The sequence below is a fragment of the Microcebus murinus genome, chromosome 11, assembly GCF_040939455.1.
Source record: "Microcebus murinus isolate Inina chromosome 11, M.murinus_Inina_mat1.0, whole genome shotgun sequence".
Taxonomy (NCBI): domain Eukaryota; kingdom Metazoa; phylum Chordata; class Mammalia; order Primates; family Cheirogaleidae; genus Microcebus; species Microcebus murinus.
Window position 1 is genome coordinate 27,393,165 of NC_134114.1, and position 16,889 is coordinate 27,410,053.

Genomic DNA, 16,889 nt, shown 5'->3' on the forward strand with positions numbered 1-16,889 from the left:
TTGCTGCTACGGTCCTTATGGAGTCTAACACATATAGAGCCTCATTTCAGAATCCAAAAAGAGAAAATACATTCTTAAGTAAGTTTCATTCTGGGTAGCCAGGCCTTGATATAGCTAAATCTGTATCTAATTCTTCGAGTTACCAAAGGTTTCTGCTAGATGCTTGCTGCTTAAATTATATATAACTTTTGAATTGGTGTAAACTAACAGATTAGATAATAAAGCCGTAAAGAAAAATTTTCAACCAATACTGGGTTAGTGGACAAAACTAGGAATAAAATTAGAACTATAATTTCTTAAGAGAGTTACATTCCTTAGATTATTTCATAAATATGAAATCAAATAGGTTTTCTAAAACCAGCAAAAATGATACTCTTCTTTATGAATGCATAAGTGATTTGTAACTATTCAAAGAATTTTTGAAATGTGTAAAAGCCTATTTTGTAAATTCCATCTTAAAATAATGGTATCACTGATCAACACTGAATTATGTTTCTCTAGTAAATAAAAAAGTTAAAATAAACCCTTAATAAAATATAGCTTTTCAAAATAATGACAGTTATTAGATATGCTTGAAAACTAACCAACTATGGATAATTTATCTCTTATTCTAACCCTTTCAATTTCACCTGTAAGCTCTTAATTTCTGAACATTTTCATGATATACTCTTTTGCATTTTTTTCTCTAAAGTCAGCATTCCTTATAAAAGATAGCCCACCTAATATTCACATTTAGCTATTTCATAGCTTTGTTATATCTTCCTAGGAAACGCACATTAGGAGCCTAGTATGTACAGACAAGCCAGCCAAATCCAGAGAAATGGCTGCTACTATGCCAGAATCAAGTAGAAACAAAAGAGATTAGAGGTAAGTGGGGGGTGGGTAGAAGAAGCAGAGGTAGAGAAAAAGAATGGTCAGGTGAGAGATGCTGAGCCCAAAACAATGAGCAAATTTAGTGTCATTTTCACATGCAAGTTTATCAAGATTAGTCAATTCATAGATTTTTTGTTTCAGGGAAATTATTTTTTTTTAAGGCAGCAATAAAACTCACAGTCCCTTTAGAGTGGGTATACTTCTTCTTAAATTGTCCACTGCTACAGCCCAAGAATAAGACATTCTAGGTTAGAACAAATAGGAGAAAAAAAAACAAAACTGGGCTTTTAAAATGTTCTTAAATCTAAGAACATTATAAATGAGGTGGGAATAATATTGCTGCACTTCATATTTTTTTAAGCGAAGCACTTAAGTTTTCAGAGCATAATGAAGCCTCAATACAGGTCCTGGAATCAGAAATACTGGGTTTATATTATAATTCTGATGCTAACTAATTATATAATTTGAACAAGTTATCTGAACTCTCCAAACCTCAATTTTAGTAAAAGTACAACTACCTTTCTCATAGGGCTGCTAGGAGCACTAAATAAGATAACACACACAATATGTGCCTGACACATAGAGGGCATCCAATAAATGTTCATTTCCTTTTTGCCTAAGGGTCTGGATCCTTAAAAATAAGTTCTAATGCCTACAGTAGTTAAACCATTTTCAATAGTATCAGAAGCCAATCCATTGTTGTTCTTATCTTAGTAAAGATATAAGGTAAGACATCAGAGAACACAAAAAGAAGCAGCATCAGACATTATTTAGGAGATAAACCAGATCACTACTGCCACAGGAAATAAAAGCATTCAATCCAAATCCCTTCATGAGACCACTGACTTCCCAAAAGTCTATCAACTGATCCCAGTTTTCCCCCTTTTATAAGTTTTTTAATTTTTTAGTAAGTACAAATTATAAAGCAACACTAGTAGAAGCTCTCAGCAGTTAACTATACAACCTTTAAAATATACAAACAATAAAATAAGCCATAAATGGCTTGCCTAGAGTATGCATAAACTCAAAGAACATTTTTACCTTTGTCATCTATTAGAGTTTCTCCAATCTCATTTAAAGTTGTTGCTTTCTTCTCTATCTTATGTCTTTAGCAATAACTAAATTATATCAGTAATTAGAATTACGATTTCTCCCTTCTCTCATACAATAGCATCTATTATTCATCTCTGTATTGCTTCAAACTTGATATGCAGCAAAAGAAAAAACTTTATATATAGCATAAGTCTTGCTGGTGTTAAAATGTTTACAGTTTACTATATTTTCCATTTTCCTTTAACTATTTTATTTCTTTGAAGAATTTTACTTTTAAACATTTTTAAATTATATATTTATTACCCTCAAAAAAATTAAGATAACACTACCTTTACCTTACTCATCTTTATATCCCTAGAGACTCACATATTGCACATAGCAAGAGCACAATATATTTTTGTTGAATAAATTTAATATTACATACAACAAAATAATTACAAGTAAAAAAAATTATTCAAGTCATTCTGTTGACTCAAGCTTTGTTCTTTTCAATACTTTCAGAGTTGAGTCATCAGCTAAAACGTGGATATCTTTTTCAGTTAACCCACTGACTGCCATGTGAGTTGTATTTAACTCAGACTAGTTTTGAGCCCAGGGCCTCATCATGAAACAAAACCCTGTAGTTGGTTCATGAAAATCTTGCTTGTTTAAGTTTTTATTGTTACAATTAACATAACAATTTAATTCTAAAAACATGAATTGTGTTGCATATAACTCACGAATAGAAAACAATAAAAAATAACAAATTAGAAAGGATTGTTTTGTTTTAATAAAACAGTGTGGCCCTAAGGAAAAATTTTTTTCCTAGTGTGGCAGTCAATGTGTTAATACAAATTTTTCTCACTAAAATTAAATTTCTGTGAAAGGAAATGACTTGTAAAAACAAAATATCAGAATTTATGGAACTTTGAGTAAACTAGGAAACCAACTATTTGGCCTTCAAAAGATCACATGGTTCTGGTAGCAGGAAAGTGAGACATAAAACTCATTTATAATCTTCTACTCTAATCTACTTACATCTATAAAAATGAGAAGTCAAACTAAAGTACTACCAAGAGTTAAAATAACTTTACATTACAGTAGTCACTTTATAGCTGGTAACTATGTTCTACAAACAAGTTTTGCAAAAGAAATTTTATTAACAATAATTTAAGCCTACATTATATTTAAGTCCCACAAAACAAATTTTATCAGTAATAAAACACATACATTTAAATGCTTCTAATGAGGAGCTGCATTAACCTTAAGTTTTGGTAATAATGGTTATAATCTTGAATTGTCAATGCATTTGCCTTATGATGTGTTACACTAAAAAGAATACATTACCTATGCAGAATTCCTGTCAAATATGCCTTGTCTAAATCTTATCATGCAAAGAAGAAAAAAAATCATACAAATTTAAAATAAGGGATATTCTGCAAACCAAATGGCTTAGACCATTCAAAAATATTAATATCATTAATGACAAAACAGGGGTGAAAATGTCCTTAATCGGATCCTGGATAAAAACAAGCAAATATATCAGCTTTAAATGGCACTAAGACAATCGGGAAATTTTTAATAACTATCTATAAAAGTTTTATATCAATTGCAAATATAAGCTTAGTATATCACTCCCTTAAACATTTCTAAGCTGGGTGCAGTAGTGGTCCCAGCTACTTTGGGGCTGAGGTGAGAGGATCACTTGAGCCCAGGAGTTCAAGGCTAGCCTAGGCAACACAGTGAGACCATGTCTCTAAAAAAAATAAAATTAAAATTAAAAAAACACATTTATAAGCACCTATATAAACAGATTAAAGGCTCTGGGAAGTAGTACAATAAAGAAACCCAAATAATTTGGTTTAACCTAGGGTTTCACAAACATTTTTGGTCACAAAACATTCTCTCCCCTTAATGTGTATTTAACATATATAAAGGTTGGGAAATATTTCAGTAAATAATTAATTGCTATTACTTATAAAATATTAACTATTCACAAATTTTAATTTGTACAAATTGAATATGAAGATCCAAAAGTATTAAATCATTAAATCCTATACTCAAAATCACAGGGAAAGTACCTGGAAGATAGACTCTCCCCAATGAAGACTTCGTTTAGTGCTCTCACTGGCAAAAGTTGTGGTCCTGAAGCCTCAGACCCTGCAGGTAATGAGAAAGAGAGAGAGAGAGAGAATGAATGAGAATGAATATCAAGATAGCTCCTCAAATTTTAGAAATGTTATAAAAATTCTATAAAACATTAAAAATGTTTTTGTTTTAATAGAATCATATACTTCAATATAGTTAACATAAATTATCTCTTCAGGTATCCATTATATAAACCTTCATGTCACCTAACCATATACCTGCAATGAAGCCTCTATCTCTTCAAAATAAACCTTAATTCTTCTTGAAACAATTTTTCCAAGAATGATGAAATATATTTATCCATCTTATAGGATTCTTGTTGTCACCCTTAGTTTACCCTGGAAGCTTCAGAGGTTTACCTGACCAAGTACTTCCAAAGGACAGCCATTTTGAAGTTAAACAGCAAACTACACGCATGGCTTATGTTAGAAACCAAACCAGATATGTTAAGAAACCAGATTTTTTTTTTTTAAATAGAAAACCTCAAGAGTGTTTTTAGCAATAGCAGCATTGGAGGAACAATGCCGCATCTCCCTTAAGGACTCCTAAAAAATATCTTCTGTTTTTAAGCTGTAAGGTTATTTGCAGTTTAAGTAATCTTCCTTGATGATTATTTAAACATCACTCCATCACACAGAAGCCTCCAAAGGATTCCCAGTGCTTTCTGGTTCAAATTTGTGACTGGCACCTTCAATTAGTTCACTTTACTTTTTATTTTTATCTTTTATTAGTTTCCAACTGGAAATGCCAACTCTATCTTCTCAATGTCACCAACAGCAGATTTATTGCACTCCAATAACTCTCGCTAGGCAAGCACCATGAGACAAGGTCACTCTTCTGTCCCCTCCACAACTTCTCCTAAGTCAGTGTTTAAAAGTCCATCCTACTTGTGGCAGACAGCCTCCAACATGCCCCCAGTGATTTCACCCCTGACTCCTGGTATTCACACCCTTGTAAATATACACCCTCTGTTCCACATCATACCAGGGTTGCCCTATGTGACCAACAGAATATGGCAGAAGTGATGGAAGTGACTTCTGAGATTAGGCTAGAAAAGAATCTGTTTTTTCCCCACCTTGGTTGCTCTCTTTCTCTCAGATCACCTGCTCTGAGGGAAAACTTCTCATGAGCAGCCCTTTGGAGAGACCAACATGGTGAAGAACTGAAACCTCCTTCTACCAGACATGTGATGAGCTGGGAAGTGTATCCTCCAGTCCCAGTCAACTCTTCAGTACTGCTGTCCTAGCTGACAGCTTGACTGTCACCCTCTGAGAGGCCATAAACCAGAACTAGCCAGCTAAGCTGCTCCTTGATTCTTGACCTTCAAAATCTGTAACATCATAAATATTTGTTTAAGATGCTAAGTTTTAGGTAATTTCTTATATAGCAATAGACACCTAATATACAGTAGATAATGAATACACAAATAAAACTACCACTGTCATCAACACAATCACTGATCTATTCTCCTCTGACTTGCTGGACTGATTATTATATTATTCTGTGTGTATGTTTATTATTGAACATTAATCACACTTTTCTCATTTCTTTTGTATTAAAACTGCCTAAAGGGAACCCACTATTCTTTCAAATATAACAAGTTGTTATTACAATACCATGGATCCTTTGAGCATTTGTTGTTTACCTAAATTATCAGCTCAACCTCATGGTACAGTAGAAAGAACTTGACATAAAAAGCTTTATAAAAAGATCTGGTGTGTTCAATCAAATTTGACTGCACTAAAAACTAAAATTGGCTAACTGTCTTGATTTGGTACTACATATATTTACATCCTCATACTTGACAGTTTTACAAATGTAAACAGCTAAAATTTATTGTTTAAATAAGGTAATTACTAATGGAATTTTTTTTAGATTACCACCCTCACAGATTTTCTACAAATGCTCAACAGTAGGCATTCACTAAATATTACTAATAAGTCTGAACTCTCACCATCAAACTGTATTCAAGTTTTTCTTTTATATGATCTTGACTCTCTACCTCTGCTCCCATTTTCCCTCATCCTAATTTTCTTCTTCATATTACATTTTTATTACATATGCTTGAATTTCAAGTTAATACCTTTGTCAAATGAGGAAGAGAATAAAATTGTTTCAAATCTCGTTAATCATAACTCTGCTTGCATTTTCTTTCATGCTAATTGACTACTAAACCTTACCTAATCAAAACTGCACTCAGCAATGGGATGTGAAAAAAAGATAGCCTTGACAACAATTAACAATTTTCTATCCAAGAGAAAAATTATAATTTTCTATATTTTTAAATATAGAATTGTGATACTAGTGACAGAGGCTGCTACAGCGAGTAATTCTATCACACTGCCATATTGCTATATTTCCAGGTCTACTTGAATTAGATGGAACCATGTGACTAGTGATGACCATGGAATGTGCGTAAAAGTCATGAAAAAGCCTGGCTCCTTAAATTTCCCTTATGATCATCCATGTTCTCTGTCTTCTCCCTACACGATACAGGGGATCCAATAGAAGACTCAGAAGCCGAAGGAATCTGGATTGCCTGAACACCCTTGGACAGTGAGACGAGTTAGAAATAAACCTTTATTGCATTAAGTCCCTGAGTTCTGGGACTGCTATCAACCAATTCACCTCTCCACATTAATACAAAAAGCCTTGCAAATAAGAAAGTTACTAGTTTATACGATTAAAAAGAAAATAAATAAATCAACCCTAAGTTCTCCTTTTGAAAGTATACTGGTAAAAAATATAAAATTCTTCTTTAACTTTTAGACAAATAAGACCTAATTCAAGATAGATTATACTACATAAGATAAAAAATTTTGTTTAAAGTTATGCCATCCCTTTTTTGATAGGTTAAAAAAAAAACAAGATTTTTTTTCTCTCCAATCTTTTGTTCTAAATTAGAAAGTTAAATCAGGGATCAAACATGGGAGTGTATTTATAAACCCAAACCTATTTCTCCTTTCAAAAATCCCAATGGAAGCTTCCTAGGAAATGTTTCCTGACAACTTGAAGAAATTTAAATAGGAAATATAAGGTATCCCTTGAAATATGTCTGATTTTTTCCACAGAAAATAACACGATAGAAAAAAAAATCTCTAACAAAAATAGCCTTCTAAGAAAGTGCCTAGACATGGTAAGTACCACATAACTGTAAATAATAATAATAATAATAGCAATATGGTAATAATTATTTAGCAATGCCCTGTGTTGCTATTCAGAGAAATCTGAAACTATTCTGATTCTAGATCCTTTATACAGGTGGCCTTCTGACCTGCAAATTCCACATCCATGGATTTAACTAACCTCAGATTGAAAATATTTGGGAAAAATAAAAGTAAAAAATAACAATAGAATAATAAAAAATAATACAAATAAAAAACAATACAAAATAACTTTTTTGTTGTGTTAGGTATTGTCAGTAATCTAAAGATGATATAAAGTATAGGCGAGGACATGCATAGGCTATATTCAAATACCACCATTCAAATGCCACTTAGGGATTTGAGCACCCATGAATTTTGGTATATACAGGAGGTCCTGAAACTGTCTCCAGGATATCAAAGGATGACTATAAAAAAATAACCTGCTCCAATTACCCCACTACCTCTACCTCCTCCTCACTGGAAGCTTGCAATAACTATTTTATCCTAGTATTCTATCTTGATGTGGAAGATTTTACCATTAATTATGCTAAACACTTTGTGGCCCCTTTCAATTCAAAGACTCTTGTCTAAGTTTTTAATTTAAATTTTTAAAAAGTTTTTTATTGATACATAATAACTATACATATTTATGGAGTACATGTGATATTTTGATACATGTATACAATGTGTAAAGATCAAAACAGGGTATTTAGGATATCCATCACCTCAAACATTTATCTTTTTTTGTATTGGGAACATTTCAAATCTTCTCTTCTAGCTATTTTGAAATTCACAATAAATTATTAACTACAGTTACCCTACACCATGTGAACACTAGAACTTGTTCCTTACCTCTAACTATATACCCATTAACCAACCTTTCTTCATCCCCCTTCTACCATTCCCAGCCTCTGGGATCTATCATTCTACTTTCATGAGGTCAACTTTTTTAGTTTCCACATATTAGTGAGAGAATATGTGATATTTGTCTTTCTGTGCCTGGCTTATTTCATTTAACATAATGACCTACAGTTCCACATCCATCATATTGCAAATGACAGGATTTCATTCCTTTTTATGGTTGAATAGTATTCCATTGTGTATATATACCACATTTCCTTTATCCATTTATCTGATAATAGATACTTAGGTTGATTCCATATATTGGCTATAGTGCTTTAATAATCATGGGGGTGCAGATATTCCTTTGATATACTAATTTCTTTTCCTTTGGATTAATACCTAGTAGTGGGATTGTTAGATCATATGCTAATTCTATTTTTTAGTTTTTTGAGAAACTTCCATATTGTTTTCTATAATGGCTGCACAAATTTACGTTCCCACCAACAATGTATGAGAGTTTCCTTTTCTCCACATCCTTGCCAGCATTTGTTATTTTTTGTCTTTTTGATAATAGCCATTCTAACTCTGAAAGATGATATCTCATTGTGGTTTGGATTTGTATTTCCCTGATGGTTTGTGATGTTGAGCATTTCTTCACATACATGTTGGCCATTAGTCTGCCTTCTTTTGAGAAATGTCTACTCAGAGCCTTTGCCCACTTTTTAATGGGATTATTTGTTTTTTTACTGTTGCATAGAGTTCCTTGCATGTTCTAATACCAGACCCTTGTCGGATTAATAGTTTGCAAATATTTTGTTCCATTCTATAGATTGTTTCTACACTCTGTTGTTTCCTTTGTTGTGCAGATGCCTTTTAGTTTAATACTGTCCCACTTGTCTATTTTTGTTGCCTGTGCTTTTGAAATGTTTCCTCTGCCTGAGTTTTGGGAAATTTTCTTTGGTTATTTTTTTTATTTTGAACATTTTTTCTGTTCTTTTTCTGGACTACCATTAATCATATGTGAACATCCTGGATTTTAAGCCATGATTTACTAAGTTTAATACATAATTTTGTTTCTATATATGAAATACTAACTTAGTTTATAAGCTAAATACAATGAATCTAAGGAAACTGAGCAGTGCATCTTTATAGACCAACCTACATCTTCCTTAATTAAAAGACCATTGGTGAAAAGAACCAAATCTACAATCTTTACAGAAAAAATGGGAAAATACAACTAAGTAATAATTCATGAATTAGCTTAAAACTGAGAATTTACCTTAGTCTTTGTAATAGAAAAAGCTATAATATTCTAGCTAATATTCTCTTAGCAGCTTACACAAATACTTCAAACATAAATCTTAAGGCTGGGATGCAAAATTTCCCAATAATAAATTTATTTAATATACTGAAGTATAACTATATAAAATGTATAATTATTATGAAATCTTCCACAGATTAGCTTGTTTTATCTCTACTGCTTTCTTTTTATTTTTTATTTTTTGACATTTGGAAGAATAAGGCCAAGAATCTTTTTTTAAAAACATCAACTATCTTGTCAGATATTTTATAATCCTTCCCTAATCAATTAGTTTTCAAATCTGTCCTAGGAAACACTTCTTCTAGAAATATGTTATATTTCTTACTTCAGATTCTAATTGTAGTAAACTTTACAACTGAAGTCATTCATTGTACTTTCTTAAGTGTTGCTAGTGGCATTAAAAATAATTATAAATTATTATCTTAAACAATTAGAGCTCAAAGGAACTATAAGTTAAATATTGCCCCAAATACATCCAATTCCCAATCTACCTACTTTCATCACGAACTCTTTCGATGTTAAGGGCTCTACTATGTTGATTCAAACTTAGTTGCTGTTCATGAAGGTCCACAGGAACAGGGTTTATGCCAGTCCCTTCAAGGTATAACCTGATTCGCTGCCTCCATAACCACCTTAGGAAAGAGAAGGAAAAGCAAGTTATCTTAAAATAGAATAAATTAAACTAAGGATTAGACATCATAATAATTTAACCAAATTGAAAAGTAAAAATGATTTATTCCATAAATAAATTATTCCACAAACACCTAAAACCCACAGGTTCCTGCTCAAAGATAGATTTGAATGTCTGTCTTTTCAATTATAATGGAAATATCTAATATATATGTAAAAGATCTCCCAAGTAACTTGAATTACAGTTAAACTCTTTGTCAAGAACCCATTGAGGTCAAGATATTGAGCTAGATATAGCAATATACTTCCACTTCGTGGTTATAAATTAGTCATTTCTAGAGTTGCCAAACTACCAAAATGCCTAGAAACCAGAATCATTGGTAATAAAATGATTCTAAAGAGAAGAAGATCTATTAATAATGCAACCATACAAATACCTGGAAAAAAGTTTTTCCAACTATAAAATCTAATCCAAGCCAGAAAATAAAAAGTAGTCCAACTTGGCTCTCTCAGATATAATTAGCCAAACCCTTTTTAGCTCCTCCCTCCACCTTCCTCTTTTCATGAGGGTCTGACCACTGAACAGATTAAGTAAAAGAAATACAAAAAATAAATTAAAAAACCATCCCCACTGCTTAAGGAATACTTAATATATAAGACAGAGACACCAGGAATCTCAACATGGTTGAATTAAATTCAGCCTTCAATCATTGCTGGTTTGGAGACGAGGATAAAAAATATAAAATTTCAGAATTTGAACATTCAATTTTAGGCAATAGTTTTAACTATCTTTCTACCAAACTTCTAAGGAAATGTAAGTTAAGGTTAAGAAAGTAGAAACTTGGCCTCTGTTTTACTGAAGGAGAAAAACCTCTATTTGCAAGCACATTACAGGCCAAGCAACATTTGTCAGGCTTTCTCTCCACAGTTCCAACTGAACAAGGAGAAGGTAAATAAGATCTGTCTGTGACCCAGCTAATACATTACTTTTTATGGATATTCTTACAACTATGGAGTTATCCAAATGTTATCGGATTTGTTCTGTTTTCAACAGTATTATTAATGGTACATACATATTAAAATGTTTTTATAAGAACAATAATAAGAAATTCCTACCTGAACTCACCACGATAGAACTTCTGTAAGGCTTCTGGGAAGGAATGTGTATATCGAACAGGCAGACACAAATGACCCTCAGACCTTTGGGTGGTATAAAGGGGAGAAGAAAAAGGGTAAAGAAAAAGAACTTAATCAAAAGGTAACACTAAACTACAAAAATCAAAATATAGGCCGGGCAAGGTGGCTCTCACCTGTAATCCTAGCACTCTGGGAGGCCAAGGCGGGAGGATTGCTAGAGGTCAGGAGTTCGAAACCAGCCTGAGCAAGAGCAAGACCCCGTCTCTACTATAAGTAGAAAGAAATTAATTGGCCAACTAATATATATAGAAAAAATTAGCTGGGCATGGTGACACATGCCTATAGTCCCAGCTACTTGGGAGGCTGAAGCAGCAGATTGCTTGAGCCCAGGAGTTTGAGGTTGCTGTGAGCTAGGCTGACGCCACGGCACTCACTCTAGCCTGGGCAACAATGTGAGATTCTGTTTCAAAAAAAAAAAAAACAAGATATGAAATTTTGAAGATTTCTATTTTCTTCTTCATTTTTTACTAAAAAATTGTCTATACTTTCAACAAAAAGACCAAATAAAATAATCTATGTCCAGCTTTAATGCCATATCAATAATACTTAAGTTTCTATATTACAATGAAACTGAAAATAATAGCAAATTTGCCACTGATTAATTACCTTGTAGAGTTATCTAATAATATAGTAGAATTTGCACATTACCTTTAAATTATTTGGCTATTAACTTGGAGCAAGTCACTTTAACATCAGTTTTATCAACTCTAAAATTGTGATAAAATCACTAATCTCAAAAGGTTAATCTGGGAATCAAACTATTTATGTAAAAGTGTTTTGAACCATAATCCCTTTTTAGATGCTATTTAATATAACCTGGAACCTGAATCACTAATAGAGAACTAAGAAATCTTAATCCAATGTAATCCCTCATTTATAAATATATATATATATATATATAGATGAAATTCCTTCAAGAAGTTCATAGCTTGATGTGAAAGACAGAAATTAAAACAAATAATTAAAATTACAAGGTGGTCACATTGCTTATAGGCTGCTATAGGAAGATGAGAGTATACACCACCTAAAGGTATACCGAAAACTCAATCATCATCATTTCTACAACACTTCAAACTTGGAGAAAAGGCTGAGGGTAGGCTTACCAAGACAAATTTCTGATAATAAATGTAAATTACTTGTAAGTGTTAGGAGCAGAAAAAAACGTTTTTACAAAGTTGTGACTTTGTCAGTTTCTTTACCTGAGAGGGATAACACAAAGGGTGAGAAAGGGCAGGGCTTAAGTTTTTTAATTTTTATGCTCACTGTAATACTTTACACAGTGTTAAGTAGATAAAAGTATTAATAGTCATTTGATAGAATAAAAGTATTAATAAAAGTATTAATAGTAATAAAAGTATTAATAGTCATTTGATAGAATAATACATGCTGAGGTTAACTCGAAATCTAAGATACTGGAGAGAGAAGAATCTCACATGAAGTTACAGGCACCATAGCTTGAGAAAAAGAAGTCAGCCAACTCAAATTTTAGAAAACCCCAGGAGGCAACTAACTTACTACATCTTCCTGGAGGCAAGAAGAAAAACCAAAGGACTTATAAAACCTGGTATTATAGGTAGAAAACAAAGAGATGGCTATTAACACCCTATGCTTATCATTTTCAAAATTCCCACAAGTTTATGAATATTAAGCCAGCCGTTTTAAAGGAAAACATACTTGCATAAACTGTATAAAATATGATCAGGAATGTTAAGTAAAAAATGTCTTAACCTGATTGATAGGAAAATATGCCATTAGAAGTTCTAAAAGCCACATGCATCAAAATTGATGGCAATGAAAAATTAATTACTGAACCAATTATCTCAATTGCTTACATTCTGGGAATGTTTATTCAGCTAGCTTGGATCCTAGCCCAAACTCCCTAAGATCATTTAATTAATCATTCCCTTTTCAAATGTTTATTGCCTAATGAAGTATAAAACTGTGTTAGTGATAGTGAAATTAAAATATAAGGCCCTATACTGAAGGAATTTATAGTCTAATGGAAAAGACAAAGAATTAAACAAAAAATAATACAAATAATATAGAATAAGTGCCTTCTGTACAGTGAATTACAGTCAGAGCCCAGGAGAAGCACCAGAGTTTTGAATGAATAAGTACTAGAGAAGTGAATAATAAGTGGTGTAAGGGCATTCTTGACAAAAGCACATATAGAGCATGAAAAAAATGGGCCTTCAGAATTCTTTTACTTACTCTTTAAATCAGGCACTATCTTAAATATCAAAAAAGCCCTTCACTAGAGCAAAAGCATCCCGATGTGACCCTCTAATCATGGTGTTAGCGGATGCTCATGCTAAAAATGTGAGGATTAATCTTTGCCATAACATAATTTTCTACCATCAATGCCAACTAGATGCATATATCTGAGCTTAAAACTAGAGCTATATTCTTGAAAACAACTACATAAAAGATAATCCTGCTAAATTCTACATGCCTAAATTTTATCCCTAAAATGTTTTTGGAACATCGTTCTAAGGTTCATGGTAGCCAGGAACAATGATAATTCCACTTAAAAATCATGCACCATAGTAAAATACCGGTAGCAACAGAGCACAGTAATCTGACTATAGTAAATAAAGAATAGCTTCCGGATTTTAAGATGGATCATAAATACTATGCAAAGATGTTTGTATGTGTAACATGAAACACACACACACACACACACACACACACACAAATCAAACAAAAAGAACAAAAGATCCTTACCGTTCTGGATCCGTGTTTACCCCTATAACAGGTTTAAGTCTGTCCAAGACTTTACTTGCTGCCAAAAGCATCGTGCCATCACCTAAGGGACATAAGTTAGATAAAAGAGATAACTAGCTTTCTGTTATAAAACCAGTTTTTGACATCATTTTGAATACTAATAGTTTTGTTTTAACAATCATACCCTACCCTGCTGATTGCCACAGCCTACCGCACTTCCTTTCTACCTACTATACCTTTGTACTCTCTCTCCCATTCTAATACAGGATTTTAACAGTCACAAGATTGACATTTTTGGCAGAATAATTCTTTGTTGTGGGGGGCTGTCCTGTACAGTGTAGAATGTTTAGCAGCATACCCATTAGATGCCAGTAGCACCTTCTAGTTGGTAACCACTGCTCTAATCCCCAAATTTCTATTAGCCAATTCTCTTTCTTTCTCCCATAATGCCAGTCCAAATTCATAAATTATTTTAATGAAAATATATCCAACGAAGTGTCTAACTTCAGATTTTTCTCTCCAACAGCTGCCATCAATTTAAAGCTTCAGGAAGAGTGATCATTAAACATAAAGTTTAGGGAAAAAAATAAGTGTTAAGTATACTGGAGGCCAAAGAGGGGTAGAAGTTACCTAATTTCACTAAACTCTTTAGTAACTTCAATTTTTTTCTTACAACCAGCATAATTAAACCAAAATACAATAACCATTAATCCTTTGAATATCTGAAGTTAAATGCCCACCTTAAAATATACACATGGAAATATATATACGGAACCTCACAGAAACACCATTCATTAAAAAAGTAGAATTTTGTACAAAACAGATGTTTTAACCTAATCTTAAAAATCCAAAAATTTGTCTGATGGTAGGACTCCAAAAGCTTCAAAATAGCTAGCCTCCAAAGAATCTGGAAATAATGTGTATTAGTAGCATTTCCATATTCCAACATCTTTACCTCTGTAAAACTATTACCTCCTGCAGCTATGACAGCATCTGCCCATTGAACAGTCTCTTCATCATACTCTCTCCTCTTTACTAGACGCACTTCAATTCCCTCATTCCTAAGATAAAGAAGTATAGGTGATGTAAAATTTCCACTAATGACATATAAATTAGGGGTATGCTTTCTGAGAGGCAGATTATTACAATGGAGATGTAAAATAAACAAATTTATGTTTTATAAACAAATTTATGTGCAGCTTTATAAAGTTACCTTTTTTGCATTTAATTACAATAGCCAATGAACTATGATGGTGCAGTAAGCATGATAAACTGAAAGTTAACAACTATCCTAAATCTCCATGTGCTTTAAATACATTTTTATAACCACTAAAAAATAGCAATAATTTATTGGTGTGAATTTCATTTTCTCTACTCCTTCTGATGCTAAAATTCATAATACAAAAATGGTCCAGAAGACTAACACCAAGCGAGCCAATTGTTTAAATTATAAAACTGAATAGCTATTATTTTAAACCCAATAAATAGTCACTGAGTGCCAGACACTGGAACAGTGACTAAAAATACTGTATAATTTCCGTATTCTCACAGTGACTCTCTTGTATACACAAACTTATTCACTGACTGCATTTAATCTCAAATTAACTGAAGTTTCTATAATTTTTAGACATAAATTTCTATAATCATAATTTTTAGACACTCAAAGATGTTATAATGAACACTCATATAATCCACTACTCTGTTTTAAGAAATAAAACATTACATAGTAGAAGCCAGCTGTGTACTTAATTAACTCTTTGCAAGAAAAGGCACTTCTCAGACCAAATAATTGGAAACACCTGTGAAATTTTGAGTACAATAAAAATTTCCTTAGAAGTACCATAAAATCGGGTCCATTAACCTTGATATGACAACAATCATTACTAAAAAAAAACCTAAGGAAGAACTGATGGTACAAAATAAAAATTGAAGTCCTGAAGATAAATCCCACCCAAGGCCCAATCCCATAGACTTACCGTAAACTATCTACAATATGCTCTACATTTTTGGTGTGAATATGATGTCGTTCAAGAAGTCCACTGTAGCTAGAGCCTTTCAATGCAAGCTATATCAAAATAAAAGAAATGTTGCTTTAATACATGTATATATAATATCAAGGCTTTAAAAAGCCCCATATAAAATAGAATTCTTTGAAGGTATATTTTAATGACTATCTGTAAAACCTATAAGTTCAAATTGAACTAGAAAGCCTGATTTCAGAAAATTGTAATTTGGTTTTAATACTAAATACAGCATTAAGTTTTCTGCATCATGTAGTCAGCAAGATCTCAAAACTTTCATGTTTTTTACAGCTTAAGTTTTTTATTTTTTTAATGACTTTTTAAACGTATTGCATATGCCTACTTGAAGACCAAAGATAAACTAATATTTACAGAGGCAGTTAGATGACCTTTGTTCCACTTGGATTTGCTGCTGTCTCGTGTTCACATTTATGAACTCTATTTGAAATTTACCCTATGCAGTCTAAACAAAGAGCTAATTAATTAGCTCCCTGAGAAAGGATAACTTTTAGATATACAGACATATACCCTTTAAGAATTACATTTCCTTAAGTTGACTGGAGTAACATTTTATAACTATCAGTACCATTAACAGTCTCCTTTTAAAATATATATGTCTTCTAAATAGTACATAAAATAAATATTGAGAGAAAAATTTAGAACATCCATTTAATCATCAAGTAGGAAATCTGTCCACTAGAGTGAATGCTAGAATTCAAAATCATTTTATTTTCTTTCCTCCACCAAATTCCTCTATACCTTTCCTCTTTATGATATGGAATCAGTTTTCCAAGTACCTGTCCAACATATAATCTTAACATTTTGTTTAAATAATTACTTACTGAATTATAAAGTAAAATCAACTTTTAGATAGCATGTTAATATGTATTTTGCTTTTGAAAGGAATTATAATCAAATACAATCCTGTGACTCTGAGATCATTAATGTTAACAT

At 32.2% G+C, this 16,889-nt stretch overlaps 1 protein-coding gene across 4 annotated transcripts in view; it reads right to left on the bottom strand.

The window, feature by feature from the left end:
• The window catches only part of NADK2 (NAD kinase 2, mitochondrial), a 44,474-nt gene that overhangs the window by 14,117 nt on the left and 13,468 nt on the right, over positions 1–16,889 (bottom strand). For 2 of the 4 annotated variants that reach the window (XM_012736436.3, XM_012736434.3), the window contains exons 2-8: positions 15,891–15,979; positions 14,887–14,975; positions 13,915–13,996; positions 11,110–11,193; positions 9,859–9,995; positions 3,987–4,065; positions 1,052–1,117 (exon numbers count right to left, since the gene is read on the bottom strand). In XM_012736436.3, the coding sequence (XP_012591890.2) occupies positions 1,052–1,117; positions 3,987–4,065; positions 9,859–9,995; positions 11,110–11,193; positions 13,915–13,985 (437 nt within the window). In that variant the 5' untranslated portion in view covers positions 13,986–13,996; positions 14,887–14,975; positions 15,891–15,979. Of the gene's footprint in view, positions 1–1,051; positions 1,118–3,986; positions 4,066–9,858; positions 9,996–11,109; positions 11,194–13,914; positions 13,997–14,869; positions 14,976–15,890; positions 15,980–16,889 lie in introns of those variants that run through there. The other 2 variants (XM_012736435.3, XM_076007973.1) reach the window with 2 other exon arrangements.